This window comes from Anser anser, assembly GCF_964211835.1.
Source record: "Anser anser genome assembly, chromosome: 15".
Classification (NCBI taxonomy): Eukaryota; Metazoa; Chordata; class Aves; order Anseriformes; family Anatidae; genus Anser; species Anser anser.
Window position 1 is genome coordinate 9,215,950 of NC_139736.1, and position 18,060 is coordinate 9,234,009.

General features: G+C 43.8%; 1 protein-coding gene across 4 annotated transcripts in view; it reads right to left on the bottom strand.

The window, feature by feature from the left end:
• Positions 1-18,060, bottom strand: part of XYLT1 (xylosyltransferase 1) — a 192,572-nt gene that overhangs the window by 16,096 nt on the left and 158,416 nt on the right. For all 4 annotated transcript variants that reach the window (XM_083800133.1, XM_083800135.1, XM_083800134.1 and 1 more), the window contains exons 6-10: positions 16,913-17,129; positions 13,988-14,164; positions 9,982-10,244; positions 6,332-6,527; positions 76-409 (exon numbers count right to left, since the gene is read on the bottom strand). In XM_083800133.1, coding sequence (XP_083656259.1) covers positions 76-409; positions 6,332-6,527; positions 9,982-10,244; positions 13,988-14,164; positions 16,913-17,129 — 1,187 coding nt within the window. The remainder of the gene's footprint in view (positions 1-75; positions 410-6,331; positions 6,528-9,981; positions 10,245-13,987; positions 14,165-16,912; positions 17,130-18,060) is intronic.

Genomic DNA, 18,060 nt, shown 5'->3' on the forward strand with positions numbered 1-18,060 from the left:
ATTTTTAACAACAGCATTTACAGTGAATACAGACACAATAACTGTATTATTCCTCTACCAAATAATAAAACTTACCTTGTTTGATAGGCTGCCGATTTGAGAAGGTGAGAGGAGTAACGAGGAATTTGGTTTCAGCTACCTGTACCCAGTGGTGCAGAATTTTTATTGTCCAGACACCAGGTCGCAGGGGCAAATTCAAAGGTGGTTTGTAATGAGTATATTCTGCACTGGATTCAATAAGAATATCATACGTTGCTGCTATTACATTGACTGGATCCACCCAAATGACAGTAACGGTGACGTTGGGGCCTTTCCCCCATTTCTGCATGCCAACTGGCTCATCTGTTGGCCCAAGGAGTCCTCCAAAGTTCCGGAAAAGCCTTTCCTTGGCGTCCCACTCGGTGCCGATCTGAAATCAGAGACCACATTGCTGCTGACATCATCTCTGCAAGCATCTGAGACCCTTTTGTCGAGTGAGGGCTCTCCAGACACACAAATCGTATTTCTCAGATGACATTCACAAGGTATACACGTGAGGTAAACTTGAAATTGAGGTTTGTTTTTTTCCCCATTTGCCCACTTTGGTTGATATAGATGTTTTTCCATGGTAAGAGTGGCGTCACAGGCTACAGCAGCTCTCCTCTTCCCTCACATGAAAGCAGACCATAAAGTACCAAGCCTAGTGACAGGACACAGGCTGTGTGTAGCAGTGTATATGACCCATCATCTGCTGGGTAAGCAACACGTATAATACACATTAGAGACAGACCCTGCTGTGGAGAGCTACCCAGCTACTGCTAAGAGCAAGGAAGAGGCGTTTGCTGACTTAGGGGAAGTCACATTGGGTCCTTTACTACAACCTATATATGAGATGCTGCTTCCTTGCACCCCCTTCCTCCCTGATGTGGGAGGTTATTTCTGGTAAACTCTTTCCTTACTGTCATAACAGTTATGTTGTTTTTTATTTATTCCCTAACTAACAGTAAAGCAGCTGATTCACAATCTAGTGTAAATATTTAATAGACCTTTCCTTTTCCTAGCAGCTTTCATATTTCAGTGTTCTTTATATGAATTCTAATGGTTCACCCATAACCCATGTGATGATACAAATTTACAAGCTGTTGCCATTAAACACTTGTACGCTACTGAAAAAAAAACACATCTGTAAACAGATAGCACAAAAATGTAGTAATTGGCCTTCTTAGGCCAACTGAAAGATTTTTTTTACTATTCTAGCACTATATCTAGCATGTGCTTATGAGGCTGAATGTTAACAAACCAGTTCCACCAATTCTTCAAAAGGAAACAGAGCGGACCACAGTACTGAAGGTTGCCTATTGCTTTTGGACTAAGTACCCATTTTCCTTGTCCCATGAGGTCCCGATCCCGTGACCTCAAATCAAAAGTAATCAATATCAAAAAAGCTTTGAGTGACCCCATTTGAAGGGAAGAACAAGAGAACCCCTTGGCTCCTTTTGGAAAGCAGACATCCGATGTCATTCCTTGGAGAATCATACAGATGTCTTCATCAGCCTGGTACTGAAATCTCTCACGGTCCTTCGGGTGTTCTCTGGCCTTAGTCTTCAAACAGCACAGATGACCTACGAGTTGACTTGTTCCCTACACAGAAACCACTGGATTCTCTCATGTGGTCTCTGGAGCACCGGGCACACAAAGACAGGATCCTCTCTTTCAGCATATGAGGATATTAAAGATGTCCCCAGTGCTGCACTGCCCTTGTCCCTAATCTGCTTTCCTCAAAGCGTGACAAACAATTGTAGCTGATCTGCTTCAAAGATTTTTCTGCTAGATTTCATCCTAATTGATGAATATAATCCAATCCAATCCATCCAATATAATATCTGGTAATAACTGATAACTGGTCCCAATATAATGCCCGAATCCCCCAGATCTGGAAATCGTAACACCTGATGTCTGCTACCACTGATCTCTACACGGGAATCTGTCTAGTCCCCAGTCCCTTTTAGATCAATCACTGTGGTTGGTAGACAAATTACAGGAGGACTACTAGCAGAAAGCCACAAGGCCAGTAGAATAAAAACCTAACATCCCAAATCCATCTGTCATCATATGAATTGCTCCTAGAGGACTATGACACTGCAGGGTAAGAGACAAAATGAGCCTTCTACTACTCTGCAATCAGCACGGCACAATGGCTGGTATTTCAGAGGTGTTTCACCTAGCACACCAGCTAATCCAACTAGACAGCGTAGCCCAGTTATCAGATCCCAGCATGGACTGCCTTGAGGAGCTGTCAGCGCAAACTCTCCTGACAAGACCGACTGAAACTTATGGAAATAAGCTCAGAAAGGAAATTTCCTGACCAGATCTTATTACCTACTCCACTGATCCTCACTGAGTGTGGCCGTATCACACCTACCGGAGCTCAGAAGACCTGGAAATGATAAAGCCGCAACACGTGCAACAAATGCGCACCCTCTTGGGGAAAAGAAAACCCTATAGGGAACAGCTCTTTCTGCCACACCCAGTATTTATTACTGAAATATACCCTGTATTTCTTACCTTTATGAAAGATGACTTAATCCTCCAGAATTAAACATGCTAAAGGCCTCCTTCCCAATCCCAGTAACGTTCAAAGCAATAAATTGCATCAGGCCTAGCTAAGCAGAAGATTGTGTCTCGTCTATGAATACTGCATCCCCTCTAAAGCATGGCTGATCTCAAACCACAAGAGAACGGGAATAATGTTATTCAAGACTCTTGCTATCTCGAGATTTTCTAGAGACGTTAAAGAAATTCAAGCTAGAACAACTTTTAGGAAGTACTGCCAGTCTTTGTCTTTGAGAATGATTTTCCACCAGCAGAGAGACACCTCACCAAAAGACCACTGCCTTCTGTTAGAAACTCCACCCAGACCTATCCTCACCAGCCTCAAACAGCAGTGTTAGTCCCAAGAAGAGTGCTGGGGCAGGGAGTCCACAGCCTCAGTGGCTGCTACAATTTCAAACGGGCCTGTTCAGCTGCAACTCCACAACACAGATGAAGCCCACAAGAGAAAAAGTTGAAGGATGTGGCAGGAGCACCCCTGCCATCTCACAGAGGGCCACAGGACACTAGAGGAAGGACAGGCAGGGAGCGTCACCATCTATTTACAGGGTCTGCCCTTTATTACCAGTTATTTTCCCATGCTGCGCAGCTTGCAGGACAAGCTGGTTTTAGAAGCACAGTATTTTAAAAGGAATTTTACTTAAAGCACTATTCAGAGGTTTATATCTCTTCCCTTGAACTTTACACAGCTGAGTCCCTGGTACTGAATTGTCTGATTTTACAGGCCAAAAGATACTACGGTCCTATAATATTTTTCATAGCACCTTAAAACATTTTAAGTAGGCTTTCACTTTCAAATGGAATGCACAAAGTATGGGCTGGAATTGAGCAGTAATGAACAACTGATAAAATACAAAGGGATGTGGCACAGAAGCTGACGTTTTCCACATCATTATTTTAATCACCATTATTTTGGGCTTCAAGAGCAGGCGCTGCACACGGGGTATGCTTGGAAAGCTGGAACTCGCTGGCTTAAAACTCCTGTTTCTATCTCTGTTCAGTCCCAAGATAAAATTTTCCCAAGATAAATTATGCCTTGATTACGGGTTTGTGTCTCATTGCTCACCACAAACAGGACCATTAGGTTCACACAATGCACACTAATTGCCTGCCACCTAGTTTATTTTATTCTCTGTGATGAATCACAAGTCTTAACAAGACCAGAAATGAACTTAGTGTTCCACTGATACACTCTGAGCTGAGACTGTTAGTGCTCTGCAGCGAATCAATCTTCTGCTTTCCATGTAGCAGTTATCATGGATCCAGACTAACAGGATACTTAGCATGAGTATTATGTGCAAGCCAATTTTAGGAGATGTGGGAACTTCTAAAAGAAAAGGAGAAAACACTTGGAAATCTTCTCTCTTGGACTTCCTGTAATGTCATTTTATTTTCTCAGCCCAAGAATGAGTGCAGAAGCCTCGTGCAGTTGAAACACTGTTATTAACCCCAGTGGCCCGTGAGGCAGCCCAGCCAGCTGGTTCTTTGAGGTGGCCTTTATGGGACGTATGGTGAAACCCCCTGGTCGGGATGCAAAATGTGAAAAGCAAAGCCAGGAGCAGAGCACAGGAAGGGCTGACTCCTGCCTGGAGAGACCCGATCGTCTCTGCTGCCACTGTGGTCGTGTCTCAGCATCACAAATACACCCAGGAGCACGTTCAGCGTATTTGTGCTTTTCCTGATTGGTCTAATTGGTGAGCTGGGAGAGGGAACAAAGCTCCCAGCCCGAACGCCTCCATTCTGTTTTAAATTTCTGCCAGATTATAGGATGAAATTTGTTGGGAAAAAAAACAAACAGCAGTTTTATGTCTCAATAAGCTCAAATCCTAAGTTTCTTTTCTGGTGTTTAACCTGCTAAACGTTGGTGCCCTCATCTTAGCTGAACTGCTAAATTTGCTTTACACTTGCTGGACTTTGACAAAGAAGTGGCATTTTAATTAGCAGCAGCAGCAGAGAGGCTTTCCAACCCTACTGAAGCTGAAGAGGTTAATGCTGGATTTATACCAGGGTAACTGAGAGAATTATTTGGCTCAGAGGCAGAGATGACTGCAGGCCAAGGGAAGGCAGAAAGTAAAATAAACAATTAAGAAAAAATTAAATGATTGACTTTGCACCTCCTGGTCTTTTAAAATATGAATCATCTATGAAAGCAGGGGACCACTCATGAGTTTAGGCGAGAAAAAATAATGAAAACAAGTAAGCAGCCACCAACACTGTTTTCACAGATTTCAAATGGAAGAAAACATTTCCTCAGCCTGAAAAAAGCTGAAAGGTGATTAAATCCTCCCCATGCTTTGCACTCACACAGCGTCACTGCAGCAGCAGACCACACAGGGCTGTCTGCAGACCAGCCGTGGTCCATGAGGACAGGATCGTTAGTCCGGTGGGATTCGGGCATCCTCCCTGCAAGACAACACGCTCGGCAGAGCTGTGAGCACAGCGCAGCAATGAGCAAAGCAACCGACATGCTGCTGCTTCTCCATCAGGGGACACTGATGCTGGGCACTGCTGCTCCAGGACATCTGTGGGCCAGGCTCATGGCTGCTGCAGGGCTCGTTTGGGGAAAAAAAGTTTGGTTCTAATGCCCTGGGGAAACAGGGGACCGTGCAAGTGGCCAGTGAGTAAATTCTGATCCTGTGATTGCTTCCTCCCTACAGCTGAGACAAAGTCAGATGTAGTATTTCTAAATACTTTTATTCGAGTTCTAAAATAGTGAGATAATGTATTTGTTTTTATCATACAATTAGAAAAAACTCTTCCTGCTGCCAGCCCAGTTGCTTTCGAAAGAAAGACTCAGAGCAGGCATCAGGCGAGATTAAAAGTATCAAATAAACAGCAGAAGTACTCCTACAAATCACAAGAATTAAAGCCTGTATGATCATTTATCACTGCATGAAATGGCAAGTCTACCATCAGACACACTGATAAACGAAACACACCTTCCATCCATCTCTTTAATGGCACATTAATGTCATGGATTTGCCATGCACACCAAAACACTGAATCCTACCTAGGCATTTCTTAATTGCCCAAGAAGATGGTAATTTATGGACTTGGCCATAATGACTGGAACGCATTTGTTCAATCAATTTTGTACCTTAATTGAAATTTGTGGCTTAACAAGAAAAATCACAAAATTAACTGCTCAGGCAGTTGTATCTTTAAAACAGAACACAGATGTCAGGTTCTATTAGCGGTCAACTCTCCTGATACATTTTAGGGTACACCTTTTACACTGTACGTCAGATGTGGAGACAACTCCCTACAAGAAATAACAGGATTTGTGGGAAATCTCATCCACTGCTGTGATAATTTTCTCTTTCACATTACAATATCAATATTATACTCATATGTGGCACTGCTGCCTATCACTAGCTTTATGTTTTTTTTCCCAGCATATTCGTGAGAGGAATGCTTACCACATCCCCGTTCACATCTGGAGCTGCAGAAACATCACATTTTTCAGCTCCCATGTATCTTTCACAGCAGTCATAACAATCACAATCGCAAAACTTTTAAGTTTCTGAGCCCCTTTTACAACAGTAAACACCTTCAGTTTGTCAGAGAGGAATGAGGATATTCAGGGTAACGTAAGAAGTGAGGGTTCACCACAGTATTGCCTTTAAAAAAAAAGCTGTGCATTACACTGCAGAGCCACTCTGAGCTAAAATTTACATGGCAATACGATTTCCAAAGGCTGTTGAACTAGCATGCAATCATTTGGGTGGCTATGAATACTCACCTCTGAGAACTGTAACCTTCCAAAATCACTGGGTGGACTCGCAATCTTAAAGACTTTCTTTGGCATTACCCACGTTTCCAAAGTCTCTAGTTTGCTGACAGCCAGGTTGGTGGCATGGTGTTTAATTAGGAAACCTTGAAAACGGTCAGCAAGGAAGTAAATGTGGACAGAAACTGGGTGGCCCATGGGATAGTATCTGTAAAACAGCACATGCACACGCCCAATGGTTACACACAAGAGACATGAAATCTCCACTTACTTGGAGATAATGGCTTAAGAAGCATTCATTTTAACTAGAAAATTCACCACTGTACATTAAGAGATTTCAAATGTGTTCATGACTCATTATCAAATATTCTTAGGCTGTTCTGATTACCCTCAAACATAAAAGTTACTAAGAATATAAACTCATTTAGAAGCTACCCATAGCTTTAAGCTCCTTAGGAGATACCTCCACATGCCAGAAAACTCCCCCTCCCTTACTAACTGGGTAAAAAAGTGGGTAAAAAGTGCCACCCATAGATATCCATTATTAGGTTGTTTACGAGGATAAATGATGTTCAAGAAATGTGTTTATTGCTCTAGATCAGCGTTCTCCTTTTTTTTTCCTGCCCTCACCAGGGTTAGTCCCCAGTGGTACCTGATAATGGGACAGCAGCAGGCTGGGGACAGCAGAGGGTGCTGCGAGGCTGGGTGAGGGCAAGCTGACGCCCCAAACCATTCTGTGCAAATAAATCTGGTCTCCAGCTCATGCCCCAAGGGCAGCGCTCGGCAGGGTTGCACAGCAGTGGTGGACACTAGGATCCGGTCCCTGTACTTTAGGGAATGGACTTCATGTTCCTTAAAGATTTGAGATGGCAATTGCCACAGATTTTTTTTTTTACTCATAATTAAAAAGAAACAGAAAAAAGGTCAAACAGAGGAAAAACCTCTAATTGGGACATTTGGAAGCCTTCTCTTACAGGTTGGATTTTAGAGACCATGTAGTCATTGATTCAAATAATTAAAATTTGTGGTCAATTGTCTGCTGTAATCTTAGAAAGAACTGTAATGATGGGTGTGTGTACATATGGATGTAAAAACAATTTAAAATATGTTCATGGCTCTGAAATCGAGTAATTTGCTACTTCACAACTCTGACATTAATTGTCAGTCAGGTGTGCTTCCAACACATTTAGAACCAACTAGTATTAAGCCTTCCCAGTCAAGTCAGCTAAGACCGACTCCTTATGCTAGTTATTATAGCTCAAGACACTAGCTGGAAGAGAGCTAACCAAGGATGACTTTCCATTGCCTGACACCAGCAACACCCAGAAGTCTCTAGAGCCTAAGAAATAAACGTAACGAGATGGGGTACAAACAGGGCAGCACTGAAGGACCGAGCAAGAGCATAGCAAAGCTATGCAGCCAGTATCAGCAACAATCTGACTTGTGCTGAGCACGAGGGCCTCCTGTTTTATATATGCGCAGCAGCAAATATTTACAATATTCTTGAAATAGTCTCAGTAAATTGTCTCTTGGCAGCAGTGAGTAAAAACATCTAGAGATGGAGAGAAATAAATTAAATCTCAATCGCACATTAGCATTGCTTCCACTGAAGATGCTGATATGCAATCTAATTTGGTACCAGAGCAGTCTGCAGGGGGCACATCTTTTTGATGCTGTGAGCTAGCCCTTGTTAGAAAAGTGTGCAAGGCAGCTTCTCTTATAAAAGTCTCCTGGGCAGCTGCGGGAGGCAGCATGGGATTGACTCCAAATGTGATGTGAAGCGGTCGAGGCTTTCCTCGCAGTGCCTGCAGCAGTGTGAAATGAGCTGGGGTTGTGACTGCAATATCAGCTAACTTCCTGCTGCTATGGGCCGTAACGGCACAGGGAATATTGTCAAGGTGTTCAGCCCAAATATATTCCTGCTGTTACTGCTTTAGAGACATGCAAAATTACAGGAGGGCAGGAGCAAGTGCATATATGCACACGTGGAAAGAACAGAGTATCCAGTGAGAAAAGATGTGAATCATAAACCTGAGGATTACCCATTTTTCTGTGATTTAAACTGGACACTGACGCTTTGAGGGGGCTTAGGTAGGTATGAAAATAAAGCCTCCACTACATACCACTGCTTGCAGTTGTTCCTTGCACTGTTTTGTGAGGCTGCAGCCCACTCTAAAGGAGCTTTCCTTTATCCTGGAGACAGCTGCAGTCAGTGGGGGATGATGTGACTTCCCTGTATATAATCTGAGCAAGCTTGAAAAGCACCTTGAGTTCCTATGCAGTGAAAAGCTCCCCAGAAATGAAACTGATTATTGATATAAATCATCATTGGAACACCACCAAAAGGAATAAGCACAGAAGTAATTGTTAAATTATTTCAGTACTGGTTATACATAGCTCTCATCCTCGCTGCTGGCTTCACTCTGTAGGACAAATGACCCAGGACTTCTTTTGGTCTGCCTTTATTTCATATAAGGAAGTCAGGCTACTAGTGATTATTTATATCTAATTGTTATTGATCATTTATTGCTTTGCACTGGTAACCTTTACTGGCAAGGCTGTAATAGGAATCTGGACCACTTACTGCCACATCTTTCTAAATAGGACATTGCTCAGCACTTCCATGACTAAGTAAGAAGGTCACGGCGCATTCAGTTCCTTCAAGAACACAAGAGGGGCCAACTCTATCTGTCAAAACACAAGGACTCTCTTCCATGCTTGCTGACTTAGGCTGTATGTGTTTTCCATTAAGATTACAAAAGGCAGGGTCCCAAAAATACACTCTGAAGAAGGAATTAAGAGACTGTAATGTAAGACTTTAAAAGAAGAACGCTCTCAGCTTTGAATCTAAACAGCCTCAAATGTGTTTGCAGGCAGCAAGCATCCACCATGAGGTGAGTCTTTTCTGTTGAAGTCTAAAACCAGGAATTCTTCCTTCAAAACCTTTTTACGCTGAACTCTTATTTGCTAGGCTTATATATTCTAAATTCCTTTTTCACATAAGTTTTTTTTTTTTCTCCTAGTAAGGGCCTTTATTTGCTATATATATATATATGTATGTATTTATATATACATACACTTTATTTATTCGATGTTAATGGATCCCACCTGTTGCAAGATTTTTGGCACAGACAGCTGCAGGAAGCAAGCAGCAAACCCAGCTCAAGCAAGTAGTTCTCTGTGCTCCATGTATGCACCCACGGGAGCAAACAAGCAAGGGCCATTAACCAGCCTGGTTTAGATTAATTCTGAAATCCTGTCCTGTGTTTTTGGTAAGCATAATAGAGGTGAACGTGACCTCTGCTGCAATCACACAGAGGGTTTAGGAGCTGTGGGTATAATACACTCACTGAAATTAATAAAGAAAACGCAGCAGCGGGGGCAGCAGCGCCCAACTGGATCCTGTCAGTCTTCATTAGGCTGCAAAGGAGCTCCTTAAAAGTGCAGAAAACAGGTCACATAACGTCAGCCCTGACTAACCAACAGTTTATTACAGGCATAAATACTCCTGGAAATAAGCGCTTTACTCTTGCAGCTGCCTTGGCCCTGGTTATTGCGCTCTGAGCCAGGACATCCAAGTGGATGAACCTCCTCCAGCGTCCTGCAGTCCAGCCTGCCTCCGCAGAAGCACCCAGAAAAAAGACAGAATGACCCAAACTAACCGGCAGCTGTTGTCTCCAGTAGTGTGAAATGAAGTCTCAGCTCTCCGCAGGCCCAGGCGGGAGAATGCGTGGTACATGGTGAGCGCAACGTCGCTGAGGGTGTGCACGCCATCAGGCTCGTCATACACGTTCTCCCAGTACGACCGGAGGCCGGGGGTGCCAGACGGGTAGTTGCCATACAGGTAATAATCCAGCTGGCCAATTATCTCCTGATTGACCACAGCTTCAAATTTGCGGGCAAAGAAAGTCGGCCTGGCAGTCTGCTGTGGGGATACAAAAGAAGAAGACACCAGAGTGAGCTCCCATTTTTAGTCATGACACCGTGTCCTAAGCAATAGGTTGGAGCTGAGGGCATGAACAGAACTTCCCCACAGCCAAAGGTGACTTAAACGGCGACCGTGGTTGAGATTCAGATAGAAACTATGCAATTACTCAGTGAAAATGGTTCTGCTCTAATGCAGAAATGCAGAGCCCTGCCCTCCCTGCAAGCCTCTCCTGTGGTGAACAGGCGGCCACGACGTGAGGCCTACCTGCGTGCAGTCAGCCCGAGGTCTCCTTGAGGCGGCCGGCCCTACGTGAATGCTCTGCCCTGGGCTAAGCGTCACCCTTTCAGAATAAATTTCTTTGCAAACAGGAATAAGTTGACTATGCCCACCAAGGATGCTGAATCAGATCAGACCAACAAAGAAGCCCAGCAGAGGTCTCCATACCAGTCAGTAGGCTTCAAGTGCCCTTAATGGGAAGTTCTCCATCAGTGGGCCACCTCGGCTTAGGGGAGACTATGCTGAGGTTTTGAGAACATACTGCTGTTGTGTGAAACCCCAAATGAACGGGGTGATTACAGCAGTCTCCACAGCTCTGCTCAGTATATTGTCATTGCAAACAACCTTATCTTCCTGATTTTTCAGGCAGTACTGCATTCAAATGAGGGGAAAATGCTAAATCGTTTTAGGACATGAAAATGAAGGCAAACTAGATGTTATGGCTGTTGCTAATATGTAGGATATGGAAAAAATCATGTTAAATAAAATGGACAGTTTAAGGAAAATCATGGGTTGCACTGTTACTCTTCTGATAGAAAAGGATCCTTTGTTACTTGGACATGGGATTTTAGAGCACTATACATTGTTTATTGGTTTGAAAAGCATTTTTGGAAGAAAAATGAATTGAGTGTGACAAGCAGCCATTTAAAACATCAGAAATTCAACATTTTCCATACCTATCTCTTATGATGCATTTTATCCCTTCTGTTTAAGGACAGACAGAACAAATAACACACAACTCCGTCATTTGCGTCATCCAATTAAATGGTTCAAGTGGGTCAGTTATTTTGAAATAATGGCTAGGATAACCCTAGAAGTCAACTCGCATTAAGGTAAGGTGCACTTTTAAAACTCGGTCACAATTCCTCAATCACTTTACAAACTACTCTGCAGGCACATACTCTCACAGGGAAGAGACTATTTACAGCAGAATAACTAATGCAACGTGCGAACATGTCTCAGTGAAAACAAAGCTGTAGGAGGTTATTTAGACAGAGCTAATGCTGGTGAATAAAACAGGGCAGGGCTCATCCTCCGCTCTTGAGGACAAGTGGTGTGATGCAGCTTGCATCCATATGGCTTGGACTGTTCCCTATAGACAGAGGGGCCTCATTTACCTGCGCTGCCTGTAGGGAACAACTCCTGGCCCTTTCTCCTGAGCCATGCTGACGCATTGCTAGTTGGCATGGGTCAAAAATATGCCACAGAGAATGCTAACATTTAAACAGTGTGGATTACTGTGTGCCAGTTCTTAGCACATGGCCTGGTCTTGCTTCATTCATTGGTGTAAATACAATAAAAATGGCTACTGTAACTTAGGACGAAATATGGTGCTTTCACCCGACTCTAGTGACACAGACACAAATTTCTTTCATGTCTGGTTTCAAAAGCAGTTATCCTCATAGCCCACAGAGATACCAGAATTACGGCACAGATTAGGTTCTTTCCCTGCTGTCCATTCTTTGCATATTTGCAGGAAAAAAAGTGTCACTTGAAGCAATGCTCGTTTTATTTATCTTAGTGCATGAATGCTTTGTTGGTCTCCTCAGAACGAACTCTCTAAGCCAGACACTACCCTTAATTCAAGAGCCTTCTCCAGCCCTTCTCCCCTCCTGCCTCAGACAGGTCTGATGGCTAGCTTCTAGGGAAGCAACACAAACGTCTGGATATCAAGACTGTGAGATAGCATGTCTATTATTCCCAAACACCCGGTTAGCAGGAACCAGTATAATTTTGGAAAAAAAAAAATCTGTGCAAGAAATTTAAGGTAACTGTCATGGCAGAAGACATTACTTTTTCTCTGCAGGTGCTAACCACGTTGTGCCAGGAGCCACCTCCCGCTGCCTTGCTCAGGAAGGCTCTCCACATGCAGAAGGGATGGGGAAGGCTCTCTGTATCAGCCTGGAGACCCTGCAGCACTGGAACATGTCATTAGGCTGGCAGGCAGGCAGCAAAGCATCCTGTGGGCATGGGGCTCAGAAGAGGCAGAGCAGCATTTTGCCTGTATGGATTTGTTGCTATGGTGGTAACAGGATTCTGGGAGAGATGTCACCTGCGACTGAGGCTTCTCAGCTTCTGACCAGTCCCATAGAGATTTTTTGCTCTGCACTTGACACAATTGCAGGTACACTACTGGTTTATACACTACTCAAAAAACATCAGCTTTTCAAAGTGCTTTGTTTTGCCTTGCTAGTATTTGGGCATGGGTTCTGAGGTGCCAAGGAGTTCAAAAGTGCTTGAGATGGTTGAAAATTCTTTTGAGGATGTTCATTTTTACTCTGAGGCGGCACATGCTGTGGGCTCTCTGATCTCCTCCTCTGCAGCTTGCTTTGTGCCTCTGTGGGAACTGCTGGCAAGCCCTCCGGTGCAGTGTGTTCATCTAAGGGGCTCTCTCATAGGGCAAGTGTCAGAAGTTGCCTTTACATCTATTCTAATGCTGAGCTTTCCCTTGCTGCTCAGTTTGCCCGATTGTTTTTTGAAATGTTGTTGTGGGTTGTTTTCCCAGCCTGGAGCAGGTCAGCCCTGGCAGACTTGCAGGAGTGTTTTAAGGCTTGCCATTTATTGCGTGCTGGACACTTTCCTGGGATCAGAGTCTGGGACAGCAGAGACCCTCTTAGATCATTTGCTCTTTTTGTGAGCGCCCGTGTCACTGACTTCAGCTGTGTCTGGTAGGCAGCACAGTACAATAAAGAAATGGTCTCTGTTTTGGAGCAGTCATCATTTTTGTGCTGTAGGGTAACACATTCCCCATCCCACACAAAGCCTGAACAAATATGCTTTATGCAGGGAACCTCAAGGAGCTGTAGGGACAGAACTGCAAATCTGGTGACCTTGAAACAAGCAGTCATTCATTCTTAACAGAAGATACACAGGCCAGACAGACACAGTCTGGAGAGCCAGTGCTCCCCTGAGCACAAGGATTTGCTCTCATGTCTGTCTTGAGGAAATCATATCACAAAGGAACCGATTAAACTTTTTAAGGCAGTCCTGCCAAGCCTGGTTGACTAGCAGGCACTCCAGTCAATTTTTAAGCTTTATTCCAAATACAAAAAACACTTCTACATAATGAAAGCTGGGACATTCATGAAATCACAAAAGCACCTGAGCTGGAACTTCAAAAACCAAACCAAACCAAAACAAACTGGTACAGTGTGAGGTGCGTCAAGCTTCCCTCCTTTCTAGCACAGCAGATCCACCAATGCCAGATCCACCAGTCCAAAGAGCCTCCCCATTTGGGACCTTGCCACACAGCAGTCAAGGGCTAAAATACAGGACAGCAAATTTGTCATTCTCCTAAAATGAAGATGAGAGCATCCTAACACCTCTTTCTCCACCTTGCTTGATGGGATGGAAGCTTCCCTTCCTACAACCTGCTGCAGCCAAGTAGCTGGATTGCTCTCCACACCCCGGCAGAGGTGGAAAACCTTCTTTGTGGGTACCAGAGAAGAGAATGGTTCAGTTACCTGGAATCTGTGGAAGTCTGCTGGTTTGAAGTCATTAGGTGAACAGCCACACCAGTCAACGATGTGCTTGTACTGACACTTGCAGCCAAGTTTACGATTCCAGTTTGTGATGCGCAGATTGTTGTCCACCATGGAGTCACAGTATGGGCTATTTTCCAGAACAGTGTGAAAGAAGGACTGCAATAAAACAGATCAGATCAGTACATCCAGGTCTTTGGACTTCCCTCTTCTCCTTCCCTTCCCTATGGGCCTGAACCTAATGCAGGTGACTTACTTTCTCTCAGAATGAGAGAATTACTGAACTCTACCATTTTGCCATGTACAAAGAGCACCCCACACATAAATGGTCTATCAAGTCTTAAAAATCCCAGCACACTACACACAGACACTCCCAAACTGTAATAACAGACAGTTGAGGCCATGCCACAATAACCTGGCACAGAATAATCACACTTCTGAAATGACCAGCTTTGGGCATCAGAATCCAAAGGGCTCCAGGAAAGGCAACAGTGCTAGCAATTACTTTACTTTTATTTCAGCTGTAAGAGCAGTTCTTAGAAACTCCCATTATTTCTCTTTGTAACTTAGTCCTAATGGTCTAACAGATTTAGGACTATTTTCCTGAGCAATGTATTGATAATAAATCTCAAGTTGTTTCCGAAGACAATTCTCAAACCCCAGCCACCACCCTGGTAACTACGAAAAATGGTCTCAGCTCCTGCATGGGTCTATGCATCTTCCAGCACTCCGAAACCACTGCTAGTTGAATGGCCTTGTACTGAAGTATACAGTTCACCCCAGGCATCAGAAGGACATTCTGCCTCCTGCAATTACATCTGAAATCATAAGTCTTTATTTGCTGACTCAAGGCAGGAAGGAATTCCTATTGGGCTATCCTAATTATATCTCCATAGTATCAGCTATTACATAAATCATGAGTAATTGGGACTGATATAGCAGGTTAACAGTTCAGTGAAGGCAGGGTGATTTTAAGAAGCTAGCCATGTATCTTGCAAAGAAAACCTTGTAGAGAGAAGCTATGGAATAAGATCAAATTTAGCTCTGCAAGAGATAATTTTAGGAGCAGGGACTTCTCTTTAAAATCAGTAATAGCAAGATCTATAAATAACCAGCAAACCACTAGCATGGCTGGCCCCCAAATAATCCCCCCTACCCTTTTTAATGTTAAATGACAGCTCAGTGAATATGGATTTTATGCTTGAACTGTGTGGTTAAACCCATAAAGGCATCCATTCTCATTCAAGCGAGAGGAAGAAAAAAAAAACCCTACCCAATTACCCATTGCCCTGTGTCCTTTCATAATGATACAGAAATTTTTCCTAGATAATGGATGAAAAGGTTATCGGAGTTGAGAGAAAAGGTGATTTTTAACAGAAATGGGATTAGAGCAAGATTACTCAACGTGTGTGTGGAATAATAAACTCCTATCATAAGATGACAATCGCTGCACTCCACGGCAAGCTAATAAGCCTAAATTTGCAAGATTGGTCTCATCAATCCCTCAGAATGTTCAGGGGCTGCTGGCGAGGATGAAAGCTGTCATTTTAAAGGCAGTCACAGGGTCTCGTTGGGATGGCTGCATGCTACGTACCCTGGGAGCAGAGCCTGACACGCCAGGGCAGCACTGTACCTGCCAGGCAGGTGTAGCACAGCCTGCAGGGCTCTGGGCTGTGTTTGGAGAAACCACATCTCCCCGACAAACTGCTGCATGCCAGACAAAAACCCATCCCGGTGTGCGCTCCTGTCTGCACCACATGTAGCCAAACAATTCCTGAGTGATCTAAATGGTTTGTGATGATGCCTTCTAGCCGAGTTTTGAACAGAACAATAAACCTTTGTTGGTAGAGTTCTTATTTTTAAATAAAAGGGATGGGTAATAGTGAGGAAAGCTACTTATGAAGAAAATTCACCAGGTCTAATAGCCTTCAAAGGCTTTGCAGAGGAACAATTAGCAAGTAAATGGCAGCCGGATTTTTGGTTGTTCAGAAATTCATTAATAGGCTTAGAAGTATAAAACAAAGCCACTCTTTGGAAAGATATCCCACAAACAAAGAAATTGACTGAACAACTGCAGAAGTAGTTCTAACACTAAAGGGCTTACTCATCACGAGAATCAAATTCTCATTACCAACAGCAGGATGATCCCAAGCCCACTGAAATCAGGCAAAATCCTCCCTAACTTCCACACGCGGGTCAGGGCCCAGCCCTTAGTGCGAAGCGCAGCCTTTACTCAGCAGGCCGGGGCCGAGTTTAAGAGGGGCTTAGGGCTTAAGAGGGGCTTGAGAGGGACCAGTGAGGTGCTTGTCCCCCTGTACTCGGCTCTGGTGAGGCTGCACCTTGAGTGCTGTGTTCAGCTTTGGCTCCCTCACTACAAGAAGGACATCGAGGCCCTGGAACGTGTCCAGAAGCTGGAGAAGGTCCTGGAACACAAGTCCTGTCAGGAGCGGCTGAGGGAACTGGGGGTGTTTGGTCTGGAGAAGAGGAGGCTCAGAGGAGACCTTATTGCTCTCTACAGCTACCTGAAAGGAAGGTGTGGGGAGCTGGGGGTCGGCCTCTTCTCAGAGGTAACTAGTGAAAGGACTAGAGGGAATGGCCTCAAGTTGTGCCGGGGAGGTTCAGGTTGGAAATTAGGAGAAATTTCCTCTCATAAAGAGCAGTCAGGCATTGGGACGGGTTGCCCAGGGAGGTGGTGGAGTCACTGTCCCTGGGGGTGTTCAAGGAAAGGTTGGACGTGGTGTTTAGGGACGTGGTTCAGTGGGTGACTTTGGTGGTAGGGGGATGGTTGGACCACATGATCTTGGAGGGCTTTTCCAACCATTATGATTCGAGGATTCTATGATCTCTGGGACAAGCACAAAAGTTGCAGTTTTGAAAACAGGGAAGGATTGCTCTGAATTCACATACCTCAGCAGGCAGCAATGTGTAAGAATAAAACCTCTTCATCTTTGTTACAAGATCATCGTTGGAAAAAGTCACATACTCCACAAACTTTCTGTTGAGAAGAAACCAGTCCGACCCTCCATCGACGGCAATTCCCTCTGGGATCTTCCGGTCCCCCAGGCGCCACATGTGTGTATCGCACTCCAGGAAAAGCCGATCCAGTCCCTGTTTTCGAATAAATCTGAGGGAGTACAAAACCAGCCATTAGAAGTTAATTTGTGTTTTATTATCAGCACCAGCTCTATAAATAAAGAAGCTACTTTCTCAAACAAGAAAAGGATAAAGAGGTCACTTGTTTATATTTCTGCTCTACTCGTAAATAACACAGAGAGGTTTAATAAATGATTAATAATTTATACATTCAGTTATAGGGGCAAAGATCAACAAATTGCTTTTAAATGTCATTTACACCTTCTGTTGTCCTAAGACAAAACTGTGCAAGTTACAGAGCCCTGTGGTGTGAAAATTTGTAATGTTCATTAACTCTTTACACTCTTTACACTGAAGAATCTCCATAATGTAATAAGGAACTAAACTCAACCTGTGGGATAGGCTCCTGCCTCAAAATAAATGTGCAGTTTTTGAAAAACAGCAAACTGTACATGAAGACAAAATGACCAATTACCTTCTATGTTATTATTCCATGAATTTTTCTACTGGGGTATAGCTAATTAGGAAGAAATACAATTGCATTGCTCTTTGCTGTAGAATGAGTATGTTTGCTCCATTTTCAAGTCTACAGGGAATGTTTTGTTTACTGCTGAACCATGAATACGAGGAGCAACTGCAGAACTGTAGTGTTATGGAAATGAATTATCTGAGACCAATATAACAAGAAAAAAGAGTTGGGAAATCAATCTGTGTTTGCAAACACGTTGGACTGGATGCCCACACATGCTTGGGGACTGTCTGACACAAGTTTCTATTTGTTATTCCATTTTCAGAATAATTTCCCCAAAAGGGAAGCAGGACAGCCATGAATTAGCACACATTTACGCATGGGGACTGAGTGCATTAATAACAGCAAGTTGCTGTACTGAATACATCCCACGTGTTCCGAGGAGTAAGAAACACCAGCTAACCAGACTGTTTATAGTAATGAACATGCACAA